The sequence below is a fragment of the Molossus molossus genome, unplaced genomic scaffold, assembly GCF_014108415.1.
Source record: "Molossus molossus isolate mMolMol1 unplaced genomic scaffold, mMolMol1.p scaffold_m16_p_2, whole genome shotgun sequence".
Classification (NCBI taxonomy): Eukaryota; Metazoa; Chordata; class Mammalia; order Chiroptera; family Molossidae; genus Molossus; species Molossus molossus.
Genome location: NW_023425355.1, coordinates 28,153,262 through 28,173,495, shown reverse-complemented (window position 1 = coordinate 28,173,495; position 20,234 = coordinate 28,153,262). Strand labels below are relative to the sequence as shown.

Sequence of the window (20,234 nt, the reverse complement as noted above, 5' to 3'; positions counted from 1 at the left end):
TGCCGAGCGTCTTACGTGTCTGGTCATTGGTCTACCTCTGGTGATAACCGTCCCAGTTGCCTGAGAAACAAAAACGTCATTACGTAACTCTCCAGTGATTGGCACCCCCCCAAGGTTAAACTTAAAAGCCCAGTTTACCGCGGAAATCTGGTGGTGCACGGTCACTGTGATGATGAGGCTGACAAGCAGAGTCCAGCCGCCGGGCTGTGTGCTGGCGCTTTGTTTCATGTCCCTGATTCTCTGGGACGTTCCTGGGGCCTGGGCCCTGGACAATGGCTTGGCCATGACCCCTACCATGGGCTGGCTGCACTGGGAGCGCTTCATGTGCAACACTGACTGCAAGGAAGAGCCGGATTCCTGTATCAGGTATGGGAAATACTGGGTACGCCATTCCCTTCGCTTTTCCGTGTGTTTGGATGGGTAGAGGGTCTCAGCGGGAACATTTGTGCCTGAGGGAGAGCTTCCCTACTGGTGCTGCGTTCTTATCCCCAGCGAATTTCCCCGGATGGGAACTGGCCCTAAATTTTCTCCGTATGACCCCTCCTGGGGTGGGAACCCGGCCAGCGGCCCTGGCTTCTCTGGCGTCTCTGGCCCTGCCGGATTACCCAGCTGGAGACTTTCTCCATTTGCCATCCAGTTCTGTTCAGACCCTTCTTGTGAAGCTGCTCCTCTGCCTCTGCTGGTACTAGCAGCGAGCACAGCTGCGGTAAGGAGGAGAGACAGAGGACTTGTCTTCTTTTGGGGTTACAGGGTTCCTTGACCGTAACTTGAGGGACCATGGAGTCTCTGCAATCTCCCCACCTTCTCGCTGTTGAGTGTGGTGTCTGGCTGAAAGGTTGACCTGGAGGAACTTTGTACAGGCATACATCGCTTTGTTGCACTTCGCTTTATTGAGCTTCGTGGATGTTGTAATTTTTTTTTACAAATTTAAGGCCATACGCTCCACCAGCAGAAATATTAGGACTCGCTTTATCGCAGTGGTCTGGAACCAAACTCGCAATATCTCCAAGGTGTGCCTGTAGGTGGAAGCCAAGGATTGAGGCTTGTTGGTTCGCAGACTGGCCAGGAGCAACCTGGGTGTAATTTGAAACCGCCCCAGTACAGGAGTTCTGGGAGAAAACCAAGAAAATAGCAGACTACTCCAGATTGGTAGGTGGCGATTTTAATGAGCAAGGGAACTTACCTATACAGCTTTTCTCGGGACGTTGCAAAAGGAATAGTTTTCCACACCTGCCAGCCAAATAAAAGTTTGTACAGAGGCCTTAGCCGGGTTCAGTCAAGTACAGGCATACCTCCGAGATATTGCGGACTCGGTTCCGGACCACCGCAATAAAGTTATTCTTTTTTACTTGTGAAGTCTTGCCTTTAATTTGTAAAACATTGCAACATCTGTAGCGCCCAATTACGTGAAGCGCAACAAAGTGAGATATGCCTGTGTACCTTTCTAATAGTATCAACGCATTTCTATCTCAAAGCTGCATTCTTGGGGCAGCTTCTGGGAACAGGGAAGGCAAGCAGAATGCACATTCCAAGGACAGGGGAGGGTGTGAGGAGCCTCCATTTGTCAGGTCCCACTGGGAGGGTAAACAACTTATGGCTGATCTTCGCCAACAATGCTGGCTGGATAAGACAAGTATAAACCTACCTGATCCACACATTTCTTGTCTGTAAATTGGGAATAACAACTCTTACCTCAAGGAGTTGACTCAGAAGGATCTGTAAAATAGTGTTGTTTTTAATTTTTTAAATTTTCAATTACAGTTAACATACAATATTATATTAGCTTCAGATATACAACATAGTGATTAGACATCTATATAACTTACGAAGTGATCACCCTGCTAAGTCTAGTACCCATCTGTCACATCAGTTTCATTTTTTTTTAATTGTTTGTTGAAGTGACACTGGTTAATAACAGCATAGTTCTTAAACATAATAAGATACCTGTGGTGCAAAGGCCCCTCTGAATGCAGCAGTTATGGTACATCCCAGTGCACATAAGTTATTTTTATGAATGCCTTTACAACTTTACAGGTAAAGTCAGGATGTTAGTCAAACATCACAGAATTAATTGATCTTATAAGTTTCAGACTAAATGCACTGTGACCCTGGGTTAAAGTGTGTAGTAATTTTGCCCATCACATACTTCTTTTTGTCTTTTAATTTTTGTAACTGGTGTTTGTCTTATTTTTGTATCTGATTATACAATGCAAAAAAAAAAAAAATGTAGCTAGTGCCCTGGCCAGTTTGGCTCAGCGGTTGAGCATCGGCCTGTGGACCAGAGAGTCCCGGGTTCGGTTCCCACTAGGGGCACGTACCACACACAAAAAAAATGTAGATAGTAAGGAAGAGTATAATGAAAATAAAGATTCCCCTCATTCCACCACCCGGAATTAATCATGGTTAACATGTTAATATAAGGCCTTGGAATCGTTTTTTTAGTAAATAACACAGATTTCTTTCTTTTTTTTTCATTATTTTAAATAAAAATGAGATGTTTATGTTGTGAGTTGTTAACAAGACTCTGAACTTTGCCTGCCTGTGTTCAAATTCTAGCTCACTATTACTTAGCCATGTGATCATGGGCAAATTAATTACCCTTCCTAAATGTAAGCAGAGTGCCTGGCATAGAATACAAGCTTCAAAAATGCAATTTGTATGTATATACCATAATTTATTTAAGCAAATTCCTGTTGATAGCTATTCAGGCTCTTTAATTTTTCATTATTGTGGAAAAACTACATCATTGTACATCATCTGATTATTTCCTTAGAAGTCTAATTATGGGTTCCAAGCATATGCTCATTTTGTGACATATCAAACTCTTCTCCCCAAAAGTTTTGCAAATGCACATTCTCAACAACAGTGGATGAGCATGCTTGTTTCCCCACACTCTGGCTAACACTGCATTTTTGTCATTCTTTTAAAACTTTGCCAATCTCTCCCTGGCCAGTTTGGTTCGGCGGTTAGAGCATCATCCTGCGGTCCAGAGAGTCCCGAGTTTGGTTCCCACCAAGGGCATGTACCTCGGTTGCAGTTTTTCCCCGGCCCGGTTGCAGTCGTGTGGGTGGCAGCCACTCGATGTGTCTCTCTCACATCGATGTTTCTCTCTCTCTCTCTTCCTCCCTCCCTCCCTCCCTCCCACTCTATCTGAACTAAAAATGGGAAAATGTCCTAGGGTGAGGATTAACAAAAAAAAACTCTGCCGATCTCATAGGTGTTTTTGTTTTTATTTATTTGATTCTTAATAAGATTAAACATCTTTTCATTTGTTAAATTGGCTCTTTGCATGGTTTCTTTTGTGGGTTGCCTGATTGTGTTAGTTCCCTATTTTTCAATTGGAATGTTTTTGTTTGTTGGGGGGGGGGTGTTTGCTTTTTAGATGGTATTTTGTTTTTGTTTTCTCTATCATCTGTTGTAAATATGGTGGTTGTTGCTGTATGTTGGTTTTGATATTTATATATCAAATATGAATATTTTCCTTTATTATTTCTGACTCTGGAATCATGCTGAGAAAGTCATTTCCTACCTGAAGATAATATAGTCACCTATATTTTCTGCTAGTATGTTTATGGATTTTTAAAATATTTAAATCTTTAATGCATCTGGACTTTATTCTCCTATAAAGAATGCCACATTTAATATTAACTAAATTCCAATATTAAGCAAATGGCTAGAAAGATCTTTCTGAACGTTCTCTTTAATTCCATCGATCTGTGTATTCTTTTTTTTTTTTTTTAATTTATCTTCAGATAGAGCAGGAGGGAGAGAGGGGGAAAGAGAGAGAAAGAGAAACGTTGAGAGACACATTGACTGGTTGCCACCCACACGACCCCAACCAGGGCCGGGGACAAACTGTAACCGAGGTACATGCCCTTAGCGGGAACCGAACCTGGGACTCTGGTCTGCAGGCCGATGCTCTTACCACTGTGCCAAACTGGCCAGAGCGATCTGTGTATTCTAATGCTGCGGGTACTACACTGGCTTCATCTTTTACAAAATGATCACGTTTAATCTTTTGGGTGAACCTTTCAAATTATGTTGCCAAGTTCCTTAATAAGTTATTTTAGGATTTGTTCAAGGTTCTATAATGTAGCAAGGTGTGTAGGGAGAATTAGCTTCTTCTTAATATTGAGTTTTCTTATCTAAGAGCAAAATAATATTTTAAATTTATCTCTAGGTATTTTAGGTTTTCTTGTTGCTCTTTTGGTTGCTCTTGTCAATGGTATCTTTTTCTCCAACTACATTACTATTGATATCTAAGGAAGTTGATTATGTTAACTTTAGTTTCTAACTTTACTAACCTTTCTTCTTAGTTCTAATAGCCTTTTCAATTTTGTGCATTTCTCATTCCTATTTTAATTGTTAGGGGTTTTTAGGGTAGAAGTATTAGGAGTGGAGGGGAAGGAGAAGAAAGGGGGCCCAGTCCATTTTAACTTGCATTGGTTGTAACTACTTCCCAATTATTCCTGAGTTGAAAAATTGGAAGCCCCAGGGTGCCTAACAAATAGGAGGCACCCAAACATTTTTTTTTTTTTTTTTTAGGGAGGACCTTCCAGTAAAAACCAGAAGACCTACTAGACAAATTCAAAAAGAGCTGTAAGCACTCCAAACATTTTTTTAATGAATTGTAATGATTCTTGGAATTTCTCTTTCAGTGAGAAGCTTTTCATGCAGATGGCAGATCTCATGGACTCCGATGGCTGGAAGGAAGTAGGGTATAAGTACCTCTGCATTGATGACTGTTGGATGGCTCCCCAAAGAGACTCAAAAGGCAGACTTCAGGCAGACCCTATACGCTTTCCTAGTGGGATCCGCCGCCTAGCTAATTATGTGAGTTTATATATATATATATATATATATATATATATATATATATATATATATTTTTTTTTTAATTCAAGAGACTAAACACTTCTATATGGAAATTTATTTAAAAGCACTTAAAATAGCTGTGGTTATCTGAACATTGAATTGTAGGGCTTATCAGGTGGAATTTTCATTCTGTCAGCAGATATATGTTTTGCAATAGTTCTTGAGGCCCGTCTTGGGTAAGTTCTCCTTTTGATGAAACAGCCAAATTCTCTGGGAAGAAAAAGGAACTTGGTTCTTGACGTATGTGTACATATATTTCCGTATATGCTTTGAATAGTATTGTATTTTTACTATAAACCAGAATTTTAGAAGATAGGAGGAATACTAGCTGGAGATTGTTAAGAGTGATAGAGCCAAACATTAGTTAAAGGCAATTAAGACATTTTATTCAGTACTATTGCAATAAGGGAAGGAGCCAAGCTCACTTCTGAATATAACCAAGACGAGTGGGGATTTATAGCCAACAAGCAGATTGAGAAGGTCAGTGGATGGAAAATTACTAAGAGGAGACATCAAGGGGAGGAGGCTTCTTGCTCAAGACAGGCCAAGAATTTAGACATCAAGAGTGGAAGATAAGGAACTTGATCACATATCAAGAGTAGGAGGAAGACTTAGTAGGATTCTTGCTAAAAGTGGACACCAAAGGCCAAGGTTGAGGCCTACTTGAGAAGAGGGCTCAGAGGAGCCTAACCAAAGTCTGGTCAAGGAGAGAGTCTGTCCAGATAAATCTATTATTACCCTGGAAAGGTCACTTTTAGGTTCCCATCAGAGAAAGATTAGAGTGGGTGATAGCTTTTCCTTCAGTTCTATGCTATAGCTTACATGTATAGTTTGAACTCAGCAGAACTGGAGAATTTGCTCTTAGTCTCCCCAAAAAATTCTTCTGGATAATTTTGAGGACTTGTGAAAAAAAAAATGCCCCCAGTATCTGGTGAAGTGTATATGTGTCTCTTCCCATGCCTGGAGTGGTTCTCTCTTTCTGTTTTCATGACTGCACTTCTATTGTGGTGACTCTTTCCTCTCATTTCAGGTCCATAGCAAAGGACTAAAACTAGGGATTTATGCAGATGTCGGGAAAAAAACCTGTGCAGGCTACCCTGGGAGTTTTGGACACTATGACATTGATGCCAAGACCTTTGCTGACTGGGGAGTAGATCTGCTAAAATTTGATGGTTGTTACTGTGACAGTGTGGAACAACTGGCAGATGGTATGTTTCATTCGAGAGATTTAGTCATGAGCAAAGAGAAGAACTTTGAGGCCAAGGTAACTGAGCATCCACAGAACTAATCTTCCCATTTTAAGTACCCAGTCACCATACTGGAAATAATTATTTTCAATATGCCAGAGCTCCTACCTCTTCTCTTCTTTCAGTTTGTCCATGCATCCATTCATTCCTGCAATGTAAAATCCATGCTTGCCTAACCACGGCTAATACTGTGCACTTTTAATTCAAGAGGGCTCTGAGTTAATTACAAAAAGTAATTCTAACTCTCCATAATATTATTTGGGAAAGTATCTAAAATGTCAGACAGTCACAGAGAAAGAGGCATCTTCATGCCTGCCTTTCTTCAATATGTGTACGATCCCACACTACAGCCTCAGAACAATCCCAGCAGTCTGGGAGGTATTAAACATAATTTCAACACAGAGCAGCCACCTGTCTCTGCTGCTGGTTTAAAATATAAACATAGCCCTTTCAGGCAGCCTCTTTTTAAACTGTACAGCCTCTGTTGGAAATTCCCTTCTTCCCCTTATTTTACCCATTGTTTTCTCATGCAGGTTATAAGCACATGTCCTTGGCCCTGAACAAGACTGGCAGAAGCATTGTGTACTCCTGTGAGTGGCCCCTTTATATGTGGCCCTTTCATAAGGTGAGCTAGTGAGTCCAGAATCCAAGAGAGCCTTGGTGATAGATTTTCAAACTCCAACCTTACTTAACAGTCTCATCCTACCATTTCTCCCAGGATCCATCCACTTCTTACCATCCCCACTGCTTGAATTGGAGTCTAAGCTACCACTAGTTGGGAAGTCAGTCATCTTTGATTCTTCCCTTTGTTTAACAGGTCACAACCTACCCATCAGCAATCCTATTAGTACTATCTACAAAATAAATCCTCAATCAGCCTATTTCTTTCCATCTCTGCTGCGTCTATCTTGATCTTTCAAGCCACCATCACCTCTCACCCCAACTGCTCCCAACAGCCTGATCTCTCTACTTCCACTCTCTAACTACCCACATCCATTTTCCAAGCAGAGCCAGGGTGTCTTTGTTAAAATGGAAATGGAATCACTTCATTCCGGTTTAAAACCCTTAACTGGTTTCTCATTGCACTTGGAATACAATCAAACCCCACTGATCTGGCCTACCTCTTCAAGCTCATTTCCCATTATTCTTGCCCTCACTGCACTGGTGTTCTTTCTGTCCTTCAAACACTCCAAGCCTATTATTGCTGCAGGCCTATTGCTCTGTTTTCTGCCTGGTACAGTCTTCCCCAGAATTTCTTAGTTCCTTCTTAACATTGAGGTCTCAGACCAATACCATATACTCAGACTGGTCTTCTCTAACTACTATAAAATAGTGCTCTGTCCTGCCCTGGCCGGGTGGCTTAGTTGGTTGGAGCATCGTCCCATGTACCAAAAGGTTGCAGATTTGATTCCCTGTCAGGGCACATATCTAGGTTGTGGGTTCTATCCTTGCCCCACAGGAGGCAACTAATCTCTCTCTATCTCTCCCTCCCTCCTTCTCCCCCTTCCTCTCTCTCTAAAATTAATGAAAACATATCCTCAGGTGAGGATTAAAATGTATATTTAAATTATTTTTATTGATTTTTAGAGAGACAGAAAGGGAGAGGGAGAGAAACATCAGTGCCAGCGAAGCATCGATCAGCTGCCTCCTGCATGCCCCCTACTGGGGATTGAGCCCACAACCTGGGCATGTGTCCTGACCGGGAATTGAACCAGCGACCTTTCAGTGCATGGGACGATGCCCAAACAACTGAGCGATACTGGCCAGGGAAAAAAAAATGGTATTTATTTTAAAAAATAGCACTATCCATTCATTATTTATCCCATTAACCTGTTTAGTTTCCACCTAAGACCTTAGTACTGTATGGAATTATGTGTTGACTGGCTCATTGTCTGTCTCCCCCAATAGAATGTAAGCTCCGGGAGGGCAGGGACATTGTCTGACTTTATCACTATATCACTAGCATATGGTAAGTGTTGAATAATTATTTATAGAATGAATCTGTTCTTTCTAATCTCTGTAAAATAATCTTCGCCTTTCTCAACATCTTAAACCTTGGATATCCCACATACCTATTTACAAACTTTTATTTGTTCCGTTAACAAATTACATGCCTAGAATTCAGACTGCTTTATCATGTTTGATGAGTTCTATGTAATTGTGCAGCTGTTTTTACTTATTAAGATCATTTATTATTTTTGATTATAAAAGCAATATAGTACATGTTCATTTTAGAAGTTTGAAAATACAGTGAGGTGTGAAAAAAAGTTAAATCCTCGATAATCCCAGTACCTAGTAAATTTGGTTAATTTCCAGCATAAACATTATTTAAGCCATTTTAAGTAGAGATTTTAAGTTATATTGCCTACTTCTGAAGCAAAGATCTTAAAATGAAATTCCATTATAATAAGAATTTAGCTCTCATGGAGACCTTTAAGCTGTAAACTAAAGAAAAAGCTACAAGTGCTTCCTTTAAACTTGGCTATTTTCATCTCGTAAGAATGTTAGTAGAAAATAAGCAGAAGAATTACAGTATCTGTTTTCACAGCCCAATTATACAGAAATCCGACAGTACTGCAATCACTGGAGAAATTTTGGAGACGTTTATGATTCTTGGCAAAGTGTAAAGAGCATCTTGGACTGGACGTCTTCTAACCAGAAGACAGTTGTTAGTGCTGCAGGACCAGGGGGTTGGAATGACCCAGATATGGTAAGAACCTGAGCCCTCTTGTGTTGAAATCCCTACAATGGGCCTGTTTCCTACTCGACATTCATGGTAAATTGGAAAGTTCCTCGGAGCAGGCTTTATGTAAGATTACTCAGAGTAGGGTGCCCTGGAAAGTGACCTCTGTGTCTGTGCAACTTTAGGAATGTTTGTCTTCTCTTATTTGAATTCTAATTTCATTCTTTGTCCCAGTTAGTAATTGGCAACTTTGGCCTCAGCTGGGATCAGCAGATAACTCAGATGGCCCTCTGGGCTATCATGGCAGCTCCATTACTCATGTCCAATGACCTCCGACACATCAGTCTTCAAGCCAAAACCCTCCTTCAGAATAAGGATGTAATTGCCATCAACCAGGACCCCTTGGGCAAGCAGGGGTACCTACTTAGAAAGGTAAAGAATGTTCTATGGGAAAAAATAGGAATTGACCAGGAACATGTTCTGCCTTCTAGTTTAAAATTCACCCAAATGTTTGTTTTGGGTATTTTAAAATGGCTTTATACCCAAGTGCCCAGTTTGTCTTGGGCCTAAATATGTTACATATGAAATATGCACTGAACTTTTGAGAATATATTTTTTAATCTTGATATAATCATTAATGAAGCTTTTTGCCAGAATTACTTTATTTCCCGAACATGCTACTGGACAATTTTAATTTTTCCTAGAAGTGTTTGTTTTGACAATAAGACTGAATGCCACAAGGCAGCTTACTGCTAGTTACCAAGCTATCACACCTATTTTCTTGGCTTACTTTTCAGGAAGACAACATTGAGGTGTGGGAACGCCCTCTTTCGAACTTAGCCTGGGCTGTGGCTATGGTAAACCTGCAGGAAATTGGTGGACCTCGTGCTTACACCATGAATATTGCTTCCCTGGGTCGAGGAGTGGCCTGTAATCCTGCCTGTCATATCACAGAGCTCCTCCCAGTGAAGACAAAGCTTGGACTTTATGAATGGACTTCATGTTTAAAAACTCGAATAAATCCCACAGGCACTGTTTTGCTTCAGCTAGAAAAAATCCAGACATTTTAAAAGCTTCCTTAAATTTTTATTAATTTTTTTAGAGGAAGGGAGAAACATCGAGTTGTTCCACTTGTTTATGCACTGGTTAATTCCTGTACGAGCCTACTGGGGAATGAACCTGCAGCCTTGGTGCATAGGGATGCTCTAACCATGATACCCACCCCAGGGTATTTTGTTGCCAGTGACTACTCTTCTCTCCTTTTCTTCCATTCTCACTTCAACTATTCTTTCACTGCAAAACTGAACAGGGTGCAAAAGGCCCACTTGAAGTATATGTTTTAACAATTTCTTTGCCTGTCAGGTGATTACCAGTTATTTTCAATGAAATTGGAAGACTGCCCTGGCCGGTTTGACTCAGCAGTTGGAGCGTCGGCCTGTGGTCCAGAGAGACCTGGGTTCGGTTCCCGCTAAGGGCATGTACCTCGGTTGCGGTTTGTCCCCGGCCCTGGTTGGTCGTGTGGGTGGCAGCCATTCGATGTGTCCCTTCCACATTGATGTTTCTCTCTCTCTCACTCCCACTCTATCTGAACAAAAGTGGAAAAAGATGTCCTCAGGTGCGGGTAAAAAAAAAAAAAATTGGAAGACTGCTCTGTCCAATATGGCTCAGCTGGTTGGAGCATCGTCCCAGGGCTGCAGGTTTGATTCTGGGTCAGGGCACATACCCAGGTTTTGGGTTTGATCCCCTCCCTGTTGGGGCACATACAGAAGGCAAGCAATCGATGTTTCTTTCTCCTTTCCCCTCTCTAGGATAAGTGAGCATGTCCTCAGGTGAGGATTAAAAATAAATCAGAAGATGAATTGTCAGGTGATAAAAATGGTAATTGGTGCATAAACAAATTTGGATGCAAACTGCTCTATTTCACTGAGATGCACTTCCAGTTAACCAAAATATATAGCGTATTTACTTTGCCATCCAGTTTTGCTGCCCAAGTATGAAGAGCTGAACATAAGAATGAAGTATATATAATAGCATACAAAGACGAAAGGGATGTTAATTTGAAACTGTTAGGCATTTTAAAAAATGGATTATCACTGCTAGATTCCATTGAGGATTTCAACTCACTAGAAATTACATCCTTTGCATCATGAAAGTAATGTCTAAATTTGAGGTGGCATGTCAAAACATTTAGGTGGTATGAGTAGTCTGAAGACATGTAATACATATAGTATATTGGTGCCTAGAGAACTGGGTCCAAATTCTGTACAGGCGGCAACCAATCAGTTTTTTATCTCTCCCCCCCTTACTCTCTGGGAAGAAAAGGAAAACCCTTGTGTAAGGATTTTTTTTTTCTTTTTTAAGAAATAAATGAAGTCACAAAGGTATGTGGGACAAATTATTTCACTCTTGATAAACTTGACATTCACTGTGGCTATGTTACTGAGCTCAGCCTATGAGAGAGGTTCAGGTTTCTGCTTATATCCCAAGATAACCAATAATCTTTATTTACTTCATTAATAGCAAAAGGGATCCCATGAAGACCCAAGTGATTAAAGTGCCAAACTAAATTATCACAGCATCAGTCAGATTTGATCTAAAATGAGTCAAGTGCCCCTAAGAACCATTAAGCATAAATTTCCCCTTGGGGGACACTAGTTTACTTCCCTCCCAAATAAACCAGTTGCAACGACATGATGTGAACATATCCTCCAGATTTTATTGTCACATAAAATATGAAGCTTAGAACTGGATCACTTGGCCCTGTAAGAGAAATGAAGAAAACAGTGAGTTTTTATATCTTGCAAAGAACCTCTGTTCCATTCAAGAACAGTGTCTATTCCTAAAGGGGTCACCGTCCTTTAAGGTAAGTTTTATTCTCCCTCCCTTACTCATGCCAAACACAACACCAAAAACCTTACACCTTCAGCTATGGACCAAATATAATAATGCTATACAGAATGATTGCGGCCTTCTACCCCAAATTGTATACCTTTCTCTTCTTATCTCCTCCTAGTTCAAAATGCTTGCATCTCTTGATAGCCAGCATTCTCTTAGATCTGCAGTTGGGCTCAACACATTCAAGCCTCAGCACAATCTTCTTTGTAGTTTTAGCCTGGAAAAAAATTAAGTGATACCCCTCATAAATCACTGCAGAAAATCTTTCTTCAAAAATATGCATATTTTGGGTTAAGAACTACTTTAAAATCAAGCTTTGCAAACCAGAGTTGTGACAATTTGTCTTTAGCTATAGGGAGAAAACAGAAACGTGAAAACCAGTGGATTTAAGAGAATGTAATAGCAAAGGTGGCAGGTTAATTGCAATCAAGTTCTCCATTCACATCAGACATCTTAGAGACCAAAAATGGGTCATCCAAGTCCATGCACTATGAAATAAACACAACTTTTGCAGTTCTTTAAGGTTAAAAACTGTTATTTAAGATCTATCTCTCTGGACATTACCTACAATTTCATCTAGAATGTGTGTATTCAACTGTATTATTTAACTCAAGGTACACTCCCCATGAATCCTCAACTTTTAAAGCCTGCTCATGTAGTCAGAATTCTGCTGCTGCTAGTTTGCAATTCTCAAAAAATCCAAAACCTAGCTAGAAACTCCCCATATTCTAAACAAATTACCTGAATGTGAGAAGGTAATCATTCCTTTCATCATTTTGAAATGAAATCATGTATTGCACCTAAATGAACACTCAAGTCATTCCTTAATACTTTCTGAAACCAGGCTAAATGAAGAGCAATGTGCCAAAAGAAGCACTGTTCATAGGAATGCTGTTGCCGGCACTGTGTAAAGAGTAGCCAGTGTGTTAAGGTAAAAAAGTTAACACATTCATCCCGAGAATGACAGACTTCAGAAGGCCAGTGAGAGGTCTAAATGGCGCTTTTAAAGAGGTTTATGACATGAGATAGGTAGCAGACTTATTGAAGGTTTCTGAGCTGAGAAGCAAAATTAAAAGAACAATTCTTACTGTCAGCAAGAACTGAGGATTCACTAGGACATGATGATAGACAGAAACAGGGCAAAGGATTTACTGGTTACGCAAACTTCAGTCCTTAGAAAGGCAAGCACATCCCTTAACTTGGTGTTTGCCTCTTCAAAAAGGGAAAAAATATATAAACACAATGCCCAGCTGGTGTGGCTCAGTGGTTGACCCTTGACACATGCACCAAGAGGTCGCTGGTTGGATTCCTGGTCAGGACACATGCCGGGGTGGTGGGCCTGATCCCCAGTGGGGGGCGTGCGGGAGGCGGCCAATCGATGTTTTCTCTCATTGATGTTTCTACCTTTCTCCCTCTCCCTTCCTCTCTCAATAAAGAAAAAAAATTTTTTTTTAAATATATAAACAATGCAGCCCTGGCCAAGTAACTAATTCGGTCACAGCGTCATCTGGCTATGCCAAGGTCAGGTTGGATCCCCAGTCAAGGCACACACAAGAATCAACCAATGAATGCATAAATGAGGGAAAGAAATCGATGTTTCTCTCTTAAATCAGTAAAAAATATATATATAAAGACTGCAATGGTGCATTATTGTAGACTAGAGTCAAACCTAAGTTGTTGCACTCCCAGCTACTGCCTACTACGTCTTTCACTGAAAGTGACTGAGATAACTTCGCTGAAACTATGAACAAACACCTATATTGTAGAGCTTTGTGAGCTAACAACAAATGCAAGCTCTTTACCACAGTCTGCGGGAAGCATGTCAAATAGTAATTACTACTCACCTTTTTGCGGAAAATCGGCTTAGTCTGCCCACCATAGCCACTCTGCTTCCTGTCGTAACGCCGCTTTCCTGGGGCAAGTAAAGTTATTTGTTACAATATACCACGGATAATTAATCCTAACATTCGCATGGGAATATCTTAGGTTTTATTTTGGGGTTTCTAGAAAAAAAAATGCCCAAGCGGCGGGGTGGGGAGGTGGGGGTCTGGGCTTGTGTATTTACAGCTACTACACAAATGCCACATGCAAACCAAATTCCACACAAAAGACCATCTTACCCTGCGCATAAAGAGAATCCTTGCCCTTTTTGTACTGTGTTACTTTATGGGGTTGATGCTTGCCACACTTCTTACAGAAAGTCCGGCGGGTTTTAGGAACGTTCACCTAGTAAATAAACTGTTCAGAGTGTGCAGTGCTATCAGATGCCATTAACACAATGCCGACCCAGTTCACACTAAGGCAGCAACAAGGACTCGACTCTCAACCTCCTCACATCACTCTAACCAGAAGGTGGTCCAGCCCCATGTGCGTGTTCACGTACAGCAGGCTCCGACTAGCCCCCAGGTGGAAAGAGCATATTCACTTCACCCCTGGCTAAGTCCACCTCTTTGATCCCATCCCTTCAATTCCTGGCCCCTGAAGCCCGGTCCCTTCGAGATCGATCCGGGCAGCACTGGGTTTCTTTGGCATAATGATTCCACTCAGGGGCCTGGACTCATCCCAGCACGGCACCGTCGAAGGTGGAAGGAAGATTAAACTGGATGTTACCATACCCCAACCCCAAAGTCCTACCATGCTTGCGAGAGCGCTATCGGCACGCAAAGGAAAGTGGTAGGCCGGAAACGGGAGTATATAGGAGGTTCCTGGTCGCGCTTCCTCATGGGAGTGCGTGAGAGCGACCATAGAGTCTAAGACTGTGCGCAGCGCCGCCTGGCGGCTGAGAGGACTCCGTTCGGAGCCGCGGGCGGGAGCTTGAGGAAGCGCTCTGCCTAAGACTTCCTCTTGCCGCCCAGCTCTGTGACTGTCTTTTCCTCACTTAATCCTTTTTTCGGCAGACGCTGATTCGGTGCGGCATTAAGTGAAGAAAGCGGTGCTCTTTCTGACTCTCTGGCATCTCCCTATCCACGACAGAAGCCAGGACTGGTATCAAGTGGAGGGGCCCCTCACCAGCATGTTCCATTCCTGTTACACTTCAAGGACACTAGAACCATCTTTTGTAGCCAACTGGTTCACTGAGGGCTTGAAGGGAGCCAGTGCTCTAGTTCAAATGCGTTGGGCACAAAAATAAAATAATCATGCATATAAATGTATAATTACAACACCTGTTCCGAACACCCTTCTCTGCCCACTGCTCCTCGTTCTTCCTGAAATGGCTGGAGTTTTACAGCCAATTGAAAAAATAGAAAAAAAATAAAGAAAAAATGTATAATTACAAAGTAAGTACCTTGTTTAAAAAAAAAAAAGAAACAATGATCAGCATTAAAGCAGCTCCTTTTTGTTGAGGAAGCAAGTAGGCTGCCCTGGGTTCTGAAAAGTGAGGATGAAATTGTTCAACTCCAGCAATAGCAATAATCAGGCCAAGAGATAGAAAGTATCCAGCAGCTCTTCCCTTTCCTGTACACCTGTATGAACAAAAAGGGGGCCATATACTAAACTTGACAAGCTCAGGGGGAGAGCTGCAATGGCACGCCTATCAAACTCGATGACCAAAAGTAACCACAGGATGGTCTGAACATAAAAGTTTCTAACTGGACTAATTCAAGTTGGGGTGGGGGTTGGAATGTTCAAAACACTATCTGGTTTCTCTGCAGACTTTCTTCTTCCCCTGTGGCCCACCAATGGTATTACAAGGGATAGCGGTGTTAGATTTTCTCTCCTTTTGTTTTTGTTTTTACATGCAGCACTATTTGAGTTTTTATTTTAGTCTGAGGTAGAGTTAACTGCTATCAGATTATAGTAACATTTATCCGAATAACAGTTGCTAATTTTAGGATTGGTTAAATGCTATGCCACTGGCTATGTCTGGCTGAATTAGAATAACATTTCCTAGGAATGTCTGCGGTCTGTTTTTGGGTCTTTGCTAAACCTCCTAAATGGCTTCCAGTCTCCTTTCAATGCATTCCTTTAAGTGGTCCCTGGAAACCTTACTACCCATTTTCAGCTTCTCTGCCTCTTGTCTGACAGAAGGACAGAATAATTGGGTATGTGTTTACCTTTAGGGCTGCCACTATAGCTTTAAGTTTCTGCAAATGAAATTGTTTAAAAGTGAGTGAGTAATCTCAGATACTAAAATCATCCTCCAGGTAAAACAGGGTGAAGAGCTGTTCAAGGTATCATGTGCCCCCGACTGTGCTCACCTAGTCATTAGAATTCCCGGGGCAAAGAAGGTAGGGAGTTCAGGGCAGGCAAAGCCAAAAGGAGGAAGCTTTTCTGGAGAGTAAAAAGTTCCTTTTCTTATCTTTCTACCAAAACCAAGTTTCAGGAAAATAACTCTTTGCTATTTGTTTTTAGTGATCTTTTCTTCTGTAAGGTCCTATGAGTTGTAGCTGTCCTTCATCTGGCACTATTAGGCTTCCAAGGTATCTTTCCAGACCTGTCGGTGATTTGCAGTCTGTGTTCACAGGGCTGGGACCTCCAGCACAGATCTTAGCCAGTCAGTACAAACAGCATTCTTTATCCAGAAGAACGAAGGCACTTCGCGTTTAAACATTTCAGTCCGTTGTTGAGGCACTGGCAAGTCCCAGGACTAGTATGAAACCTTCCCTAGAGGGAGTACTGGAGTAAGCTAGGTATGAAGGTTGGTCAAAAGAAGTGTCAGTGGACAGGTTGAAAGAATGAAAAAAATGACAGAGTTTCTTTGGCTCAGACTCCAAGAATGCTTGACAGGACAGAGTTTGGGGGAAGAACATCATCTCACCATAGTTACTTTTATTTTTTTCACTTTTGTTATATATGTATTTATTAGATCATTTGAGTATTGGTACCTTTTATTAAAAGGGTGGATGTGGTGTTATGCCTTTGAAAAAAATAGTTCCTAACTGGGCAGATCATGGCAAGTAGTCATGTCCCAGACCTATAGCTTCCTCAGCAAAGGTCAATCGTTACTTAAGCAAGCCCTGCCCATTATTCTTATATATCTAAGATAAGAAAGCTTTGAAATATCAGAGTAATTTTCCTTTCTAGACCCCTCGAAGGCACAGCCACAGGCACCAGAGCACAAGACCACTAGAGTATGAACAGAACCCTTAATTGTTATCTTGTTCCCCACATACCATTTCTATGTGCTGTAAATGTTCATTAAGGATCTTGTACCCACCAATGTAAAAGAACTATGTGTTTCTCCATTTTGATTTTTATCCAATCCTAGAGATTTCCCTGCTTTGCTTTCTCCCACCTCCTTATCTACCACCAGTGGATTTCATGTACCTTCCTTATGTTCTCTCCTTCGATTCTAAATGTGTAAAAGGAAATGCAAAACTGTCATTCTCCAGAGCATTTTCTCGATTCATTGACATCTTGTTTCCAGGCATGTCCTCAAAATTGTGGCTCAAATAAACTCTTATAAAACTTTCCTATAAGTTTGGATATTATTTTGTTGACACCTGGCTGAAGGCATGTGCTAAGTTTCAAAAGAGTGAGTCTAGTAGAAAGAGACTTCAGGGGTACTTAAAATGGATTGTATCAAAAAATTCTCACAGTAATTTTAGGAGGTAAGCATTCTCATCTTACAGATGAGGAAATTGAAACCACAGGCTGTTTTTGTTTTTTTTTTAATTGAATTTTTTGGGGTGACATTGGTTTGCAAGCCATGGCTCTTTTTAAAAATTGCCAAATATTAACATATTTAGTGGAGCCAGGATACAAACACAAGTGATATGACTCCAGAGCCTGGGTTTCCTCACCATTCATTATATAACATGATTGTTGTGGCCTGGTAATTATACCAGCTAACAATTATTAGGCATGCCAGGCATTTACCTCACTGCCTTATATACTACTTCTTTTCATCCTAACAGCCCACACAATTTATACCATTATTAGTATTTAATAGGTGAGGAAGCTGAGGGACAAGAGACATTACATTTGCTTACCCAGAGTCACATACATGGCTATTCTGTAAAGCTGGAATTAAATTCCAGGTAGTCTAATACCAGAGCCTTGCATTTAACCACAACATCAAACAGGGGAAGCAGGAGCATCTGCAGGATGGAGGAGGGTGAGGAGAGAGAATTGGGCAGGGATGCAGGGGAAGGTGCCAGTGAGTTAGGTGCTGAAGAACTATAAGAGCTTATTGTCTCCTGCTTGCATAACCCTCCAGGAACGCCCATGGGTCCTGAGCTGACTCTCTGATCATCCCATCCCCTTTTGTTGTATGGCCTCTGGAAATGAAATAATAAATACATGACCACTACTTTCTACATTTCTTTAAAATTTCTTTGCCATGCTCTGGCTGGTTTGGCTCAATGGTTGGAGCGTCGGCCTGAGGACCAGAGAGTCCCAGGTTTGGTTCCCACTAGGGGCACGTACCAAAAAAAAAAAAAAAATTCTTTGCCAAACAGCCAGTCTCACAACATTTTCTTCTCTCCAGGTTATTCTTAGGCAGTCTCTTACTGGACTTAGAGGTTTTTGTTGTTGTTTTTGTTGTTGTTGTTGTTAATCCTCACTCAAGGATATTTTTCCATTGATTTTTTTCTTAGATGGAGTGCAAGGGAGGGAGGGTAGGGGGAGGGCGGGAGAGAGAGAGAGATTGCTGTGAGAGGGACACATCAATTGGTTGCCTTCTGCACAACCTCCACCGGGGCCAGGGATCGAACCTGCAACTCAGGTAGGTGCCCTTGACCAGGAATCAAACCTGAGACCCTTTTGTCTGCGGGCTGACACCCTAACTGCTGAGCCAAACCGGGCAGGGCTAGAGGTTTTAGATATTAATAACATGGAAATATGAAGACAGTGAACATGGCTTCTCTTAGTTCTATCACAGCTTGTGTGACATGGCTTTTGGTTTCCATTCCCTTCACCAATCCTGGTCTCTGTTTTGGACATGCTCCTGCTCATTAATTTTCCCTAAGATGAGACACAGAAAACTGAACACAGGATTCCAAATATGGTCTAGCCTTGCAGAGTAGGTGGCCTGTTCAAGTTCCTCTGTCTAGATATTTTACTTCTGCAAGGAAGCCTAACATCACCTTGTAATTTCTGGCAGCCATGTTACTGACATGACATTTCTCTTGATTAGTATCAGTAGAAACCTCTGAACCATTTTCCCAAGTGCTACTGCTGCCCCACTTTCACCTGGGTCATTTGAAGTTCAGTCTCGGTGCCCAATTATGGGATGTGACCCACAGCCCTGGTAAAATACACTTAGTTGAATTTGACTTATCACATCAGGTGATCAAGATCTTTTGGGAAACTGCTCTGGTTTTCTCAACCCATCTAGCTCACAACAACCTCACGCCATTCACTGATTAGCTGGGCTACTTTCTATAGAATCCTCCAAGGTCACTAATAAAAATGTTGCACATGACAGCACTAAGTACAGAATGTTATATTACATTGCAAATACTTTGAGGTGACACTAGGCCACTTATTTCACTCTTTGGGGTGCAGTCCTTAGCGCTATCTAGCCAAGTGTGTTAGAGGAGTGCTCGTGGGCAGAAGGTAAAGAAGCATCTAGGTTTACTTTCCCTTGTCTTGCTCTCCCTCGTCCAGACCTTGCCTATCGATCCCCAGTCTTCACTCCAAGATGCATCTTGAGAAGGGACAGGGCCTATGACAATACATAGAATCTGACTGAAGAAAAGGGGAGAAAAGACAAATGTCTGTGATCAACTCTCAGGCAGGCAACTGGAGCAGCTGTTCGGGGATGACTAGTTTGAAAGGATATAAATTGTCAATAAAGTAGGAAGATCATACAACACTTGTCATTTGTATTATCTTATACAGAGGTGAGGATTAACCACTGTAGAATCCTACAAATGCTTCTTTTAAAAAAGTCCTGTTGGCCCTGGCCGGTTTGGCTCAGCGGTTGGAACATCGGCCTGCGGACCAGAGAGTCCTGGCTTCATTTCCCGCTGGGCCTTAGCGGCTAGGGGCATGTACCAAAAAATAAAAAAAATAAAAAATTTTAAAAGTCCTGTTGCCTGGCCAGTGTGACTCAGTTTGTTGAGTGTCATCCCATACACCAAGGGGTCGCTGGTTCAGTTCCTGGTCTGGGCACATGCCCGGATTGCAGGCTTGATCCCCAGTAGGAGATGTGCAGGAGGCAGCTGATCCGTGTTTCTCTCTCTCTCTCCCTCTCCCCTCCTCTCTCTGAAGTCAATAAAAAAACATATTTTAAAATAAATAAATAAGGTCTTATTGCCTTAAAAATTCTGACGAACTTCTAGTGGGATCTGTGATCTGTTTTTATGTTAGGATACAGCAAACATGGGTCAAATAAACATGACAGTACCTGATGTGTCAAGTGGGCAAGCAGGTCCGTCACCAGGGACTCTGCTGCCATCTCTGTCTGCAGCCAGTACTGGCTGAATTTCCTAGGAGAATCTTCTGGGAGAAGACTGCTGCTGGAACATAGGATAGGAGGTGGCCGAAGACATATTTAGGCTTAAGTAACACACCTGAAACACTTAATCTGGTTTATTGCTTTATAGGATTAATGAGAAAGGTATAAATTAGAAGTTAATCCCTGAGGC

General features: G+C 41.6%; 2 protein-coding genes and 1 non-coding gene across 3 annotated transcripts; 1 reads left to right on the top strand and 2 right to left on the bottom strand.

The window, feature by feature from the left end:
• Nucleotides 1–109: 109 nt before the first annotated feature.
• Nucleotides 110–9,892, top strand: GLA (galactosidase alpha). Its single transcript, XM_036271626.1, has 7 exons — nucleotides 110–366; nucleotides 4,659–4,833; nucleotides 5,906–6,083; nucleotides 6,656–6,747; nucleotides 8,671–8,832; nucleotides 9,040–9,237; nucleotides 9,603–9,892. Exons 1-7 carry the CDS (start codon nucleotides 170–172, stop codon nucleotides 9,873–9,875), a joined length of 1,275 nt encoding a protein of 424 aa, XP_036127519.1. The 5' UTR covers nucleotides 110–169; the 3' UTR covers nucleotides 9,876–9,892.
• Nucleotides 4,547–4,609, bottom strand: LOC118636806. The gene has a single exon (XR_004960783.1). It is a non-coding gene; the product is annotated as a U7 small nuclear RNA (small nuclear RNA).
• Nucleotides 9,893–11,501: 1,609 nt separating the features above from the next.
• On the bottom strand, nucleotides 11,502–14,445 carry LOC118635940 (60S ribosomal protein L36a-like). The gene is made up of 5 exons (XM_036270999.1): nucleotides 14,335–14,445; nucleotides 13,821–13,926; nucleotides 13,545–13,612; nucleotides 11,795–11,917; nucleotides 11,502–11,565 (listed from the first exon to the last, which is right to left on the bottom strand). The coding sequence occupies exons 1-5, from the start codon at nucleotides 14,443–14,445 to the stop codon at nucleotides 11,545–11,547; spliced, it is 429 nt and encodes a 142-aa protein (XP_036126892.1). The 3' UTR covers nucleotides 11,502–11,544.
• Nucleotides 14,446–20,234: the final 5,789 nt, after the last annotated feature.

What these genes read in the sequence shown, in the direction of transcription:
- LOC118635940 (XM_036270999.1), bottom strand. Translation starts at nt 14,445, where the DNA reads ATGGTCGCTCTCACGCACTCCCATGAGGAAGCGCGACCAGGAACCTCC. An exon ending in ATAGCGCTCTCGCAAGCATG is followed by an intron (nt 13,927 to 14,334) that starts GTAGGACTTTGG and finishes TTTATTTACTAG; the next exon opens with GTGAACGTTCCTAAAACCCG. An exon ending in GAGGAGATAAGAAGAGAAAG is followed by an intron (nt 11,566 to 11,794) that starts GTATACAATTTG and finishes TTTCTCTTACAG; the next exon opens with GGCCAAGTGATCCAGTTCTA.
- GLA (XM_036271626.1), top strand. Translation starts at nt 170, where the DNA reads ATGATGAGGCTGACAAGCAGAGTCCAGCCGCCGGGCTGTGTGCTGGCG. An exon ending in GAGCCGGATTCCTGTATCAG is followed by an intron (nt 367 to 4,658) that starts GTATGGGAAATA and finishes TTTCTCTTTCAG; the next exon opens with TGAGAAGCTTTTCATGCAGA. An exon ending in AGGGGTACCTACTTAGAAAG is followed by an intron (nt 9,238 to 9,602) that starts GTAAAGAATGTT and finishes CTTACTTTTCAG; the next exon opens with GAAGACAACATTGAGGTGTG.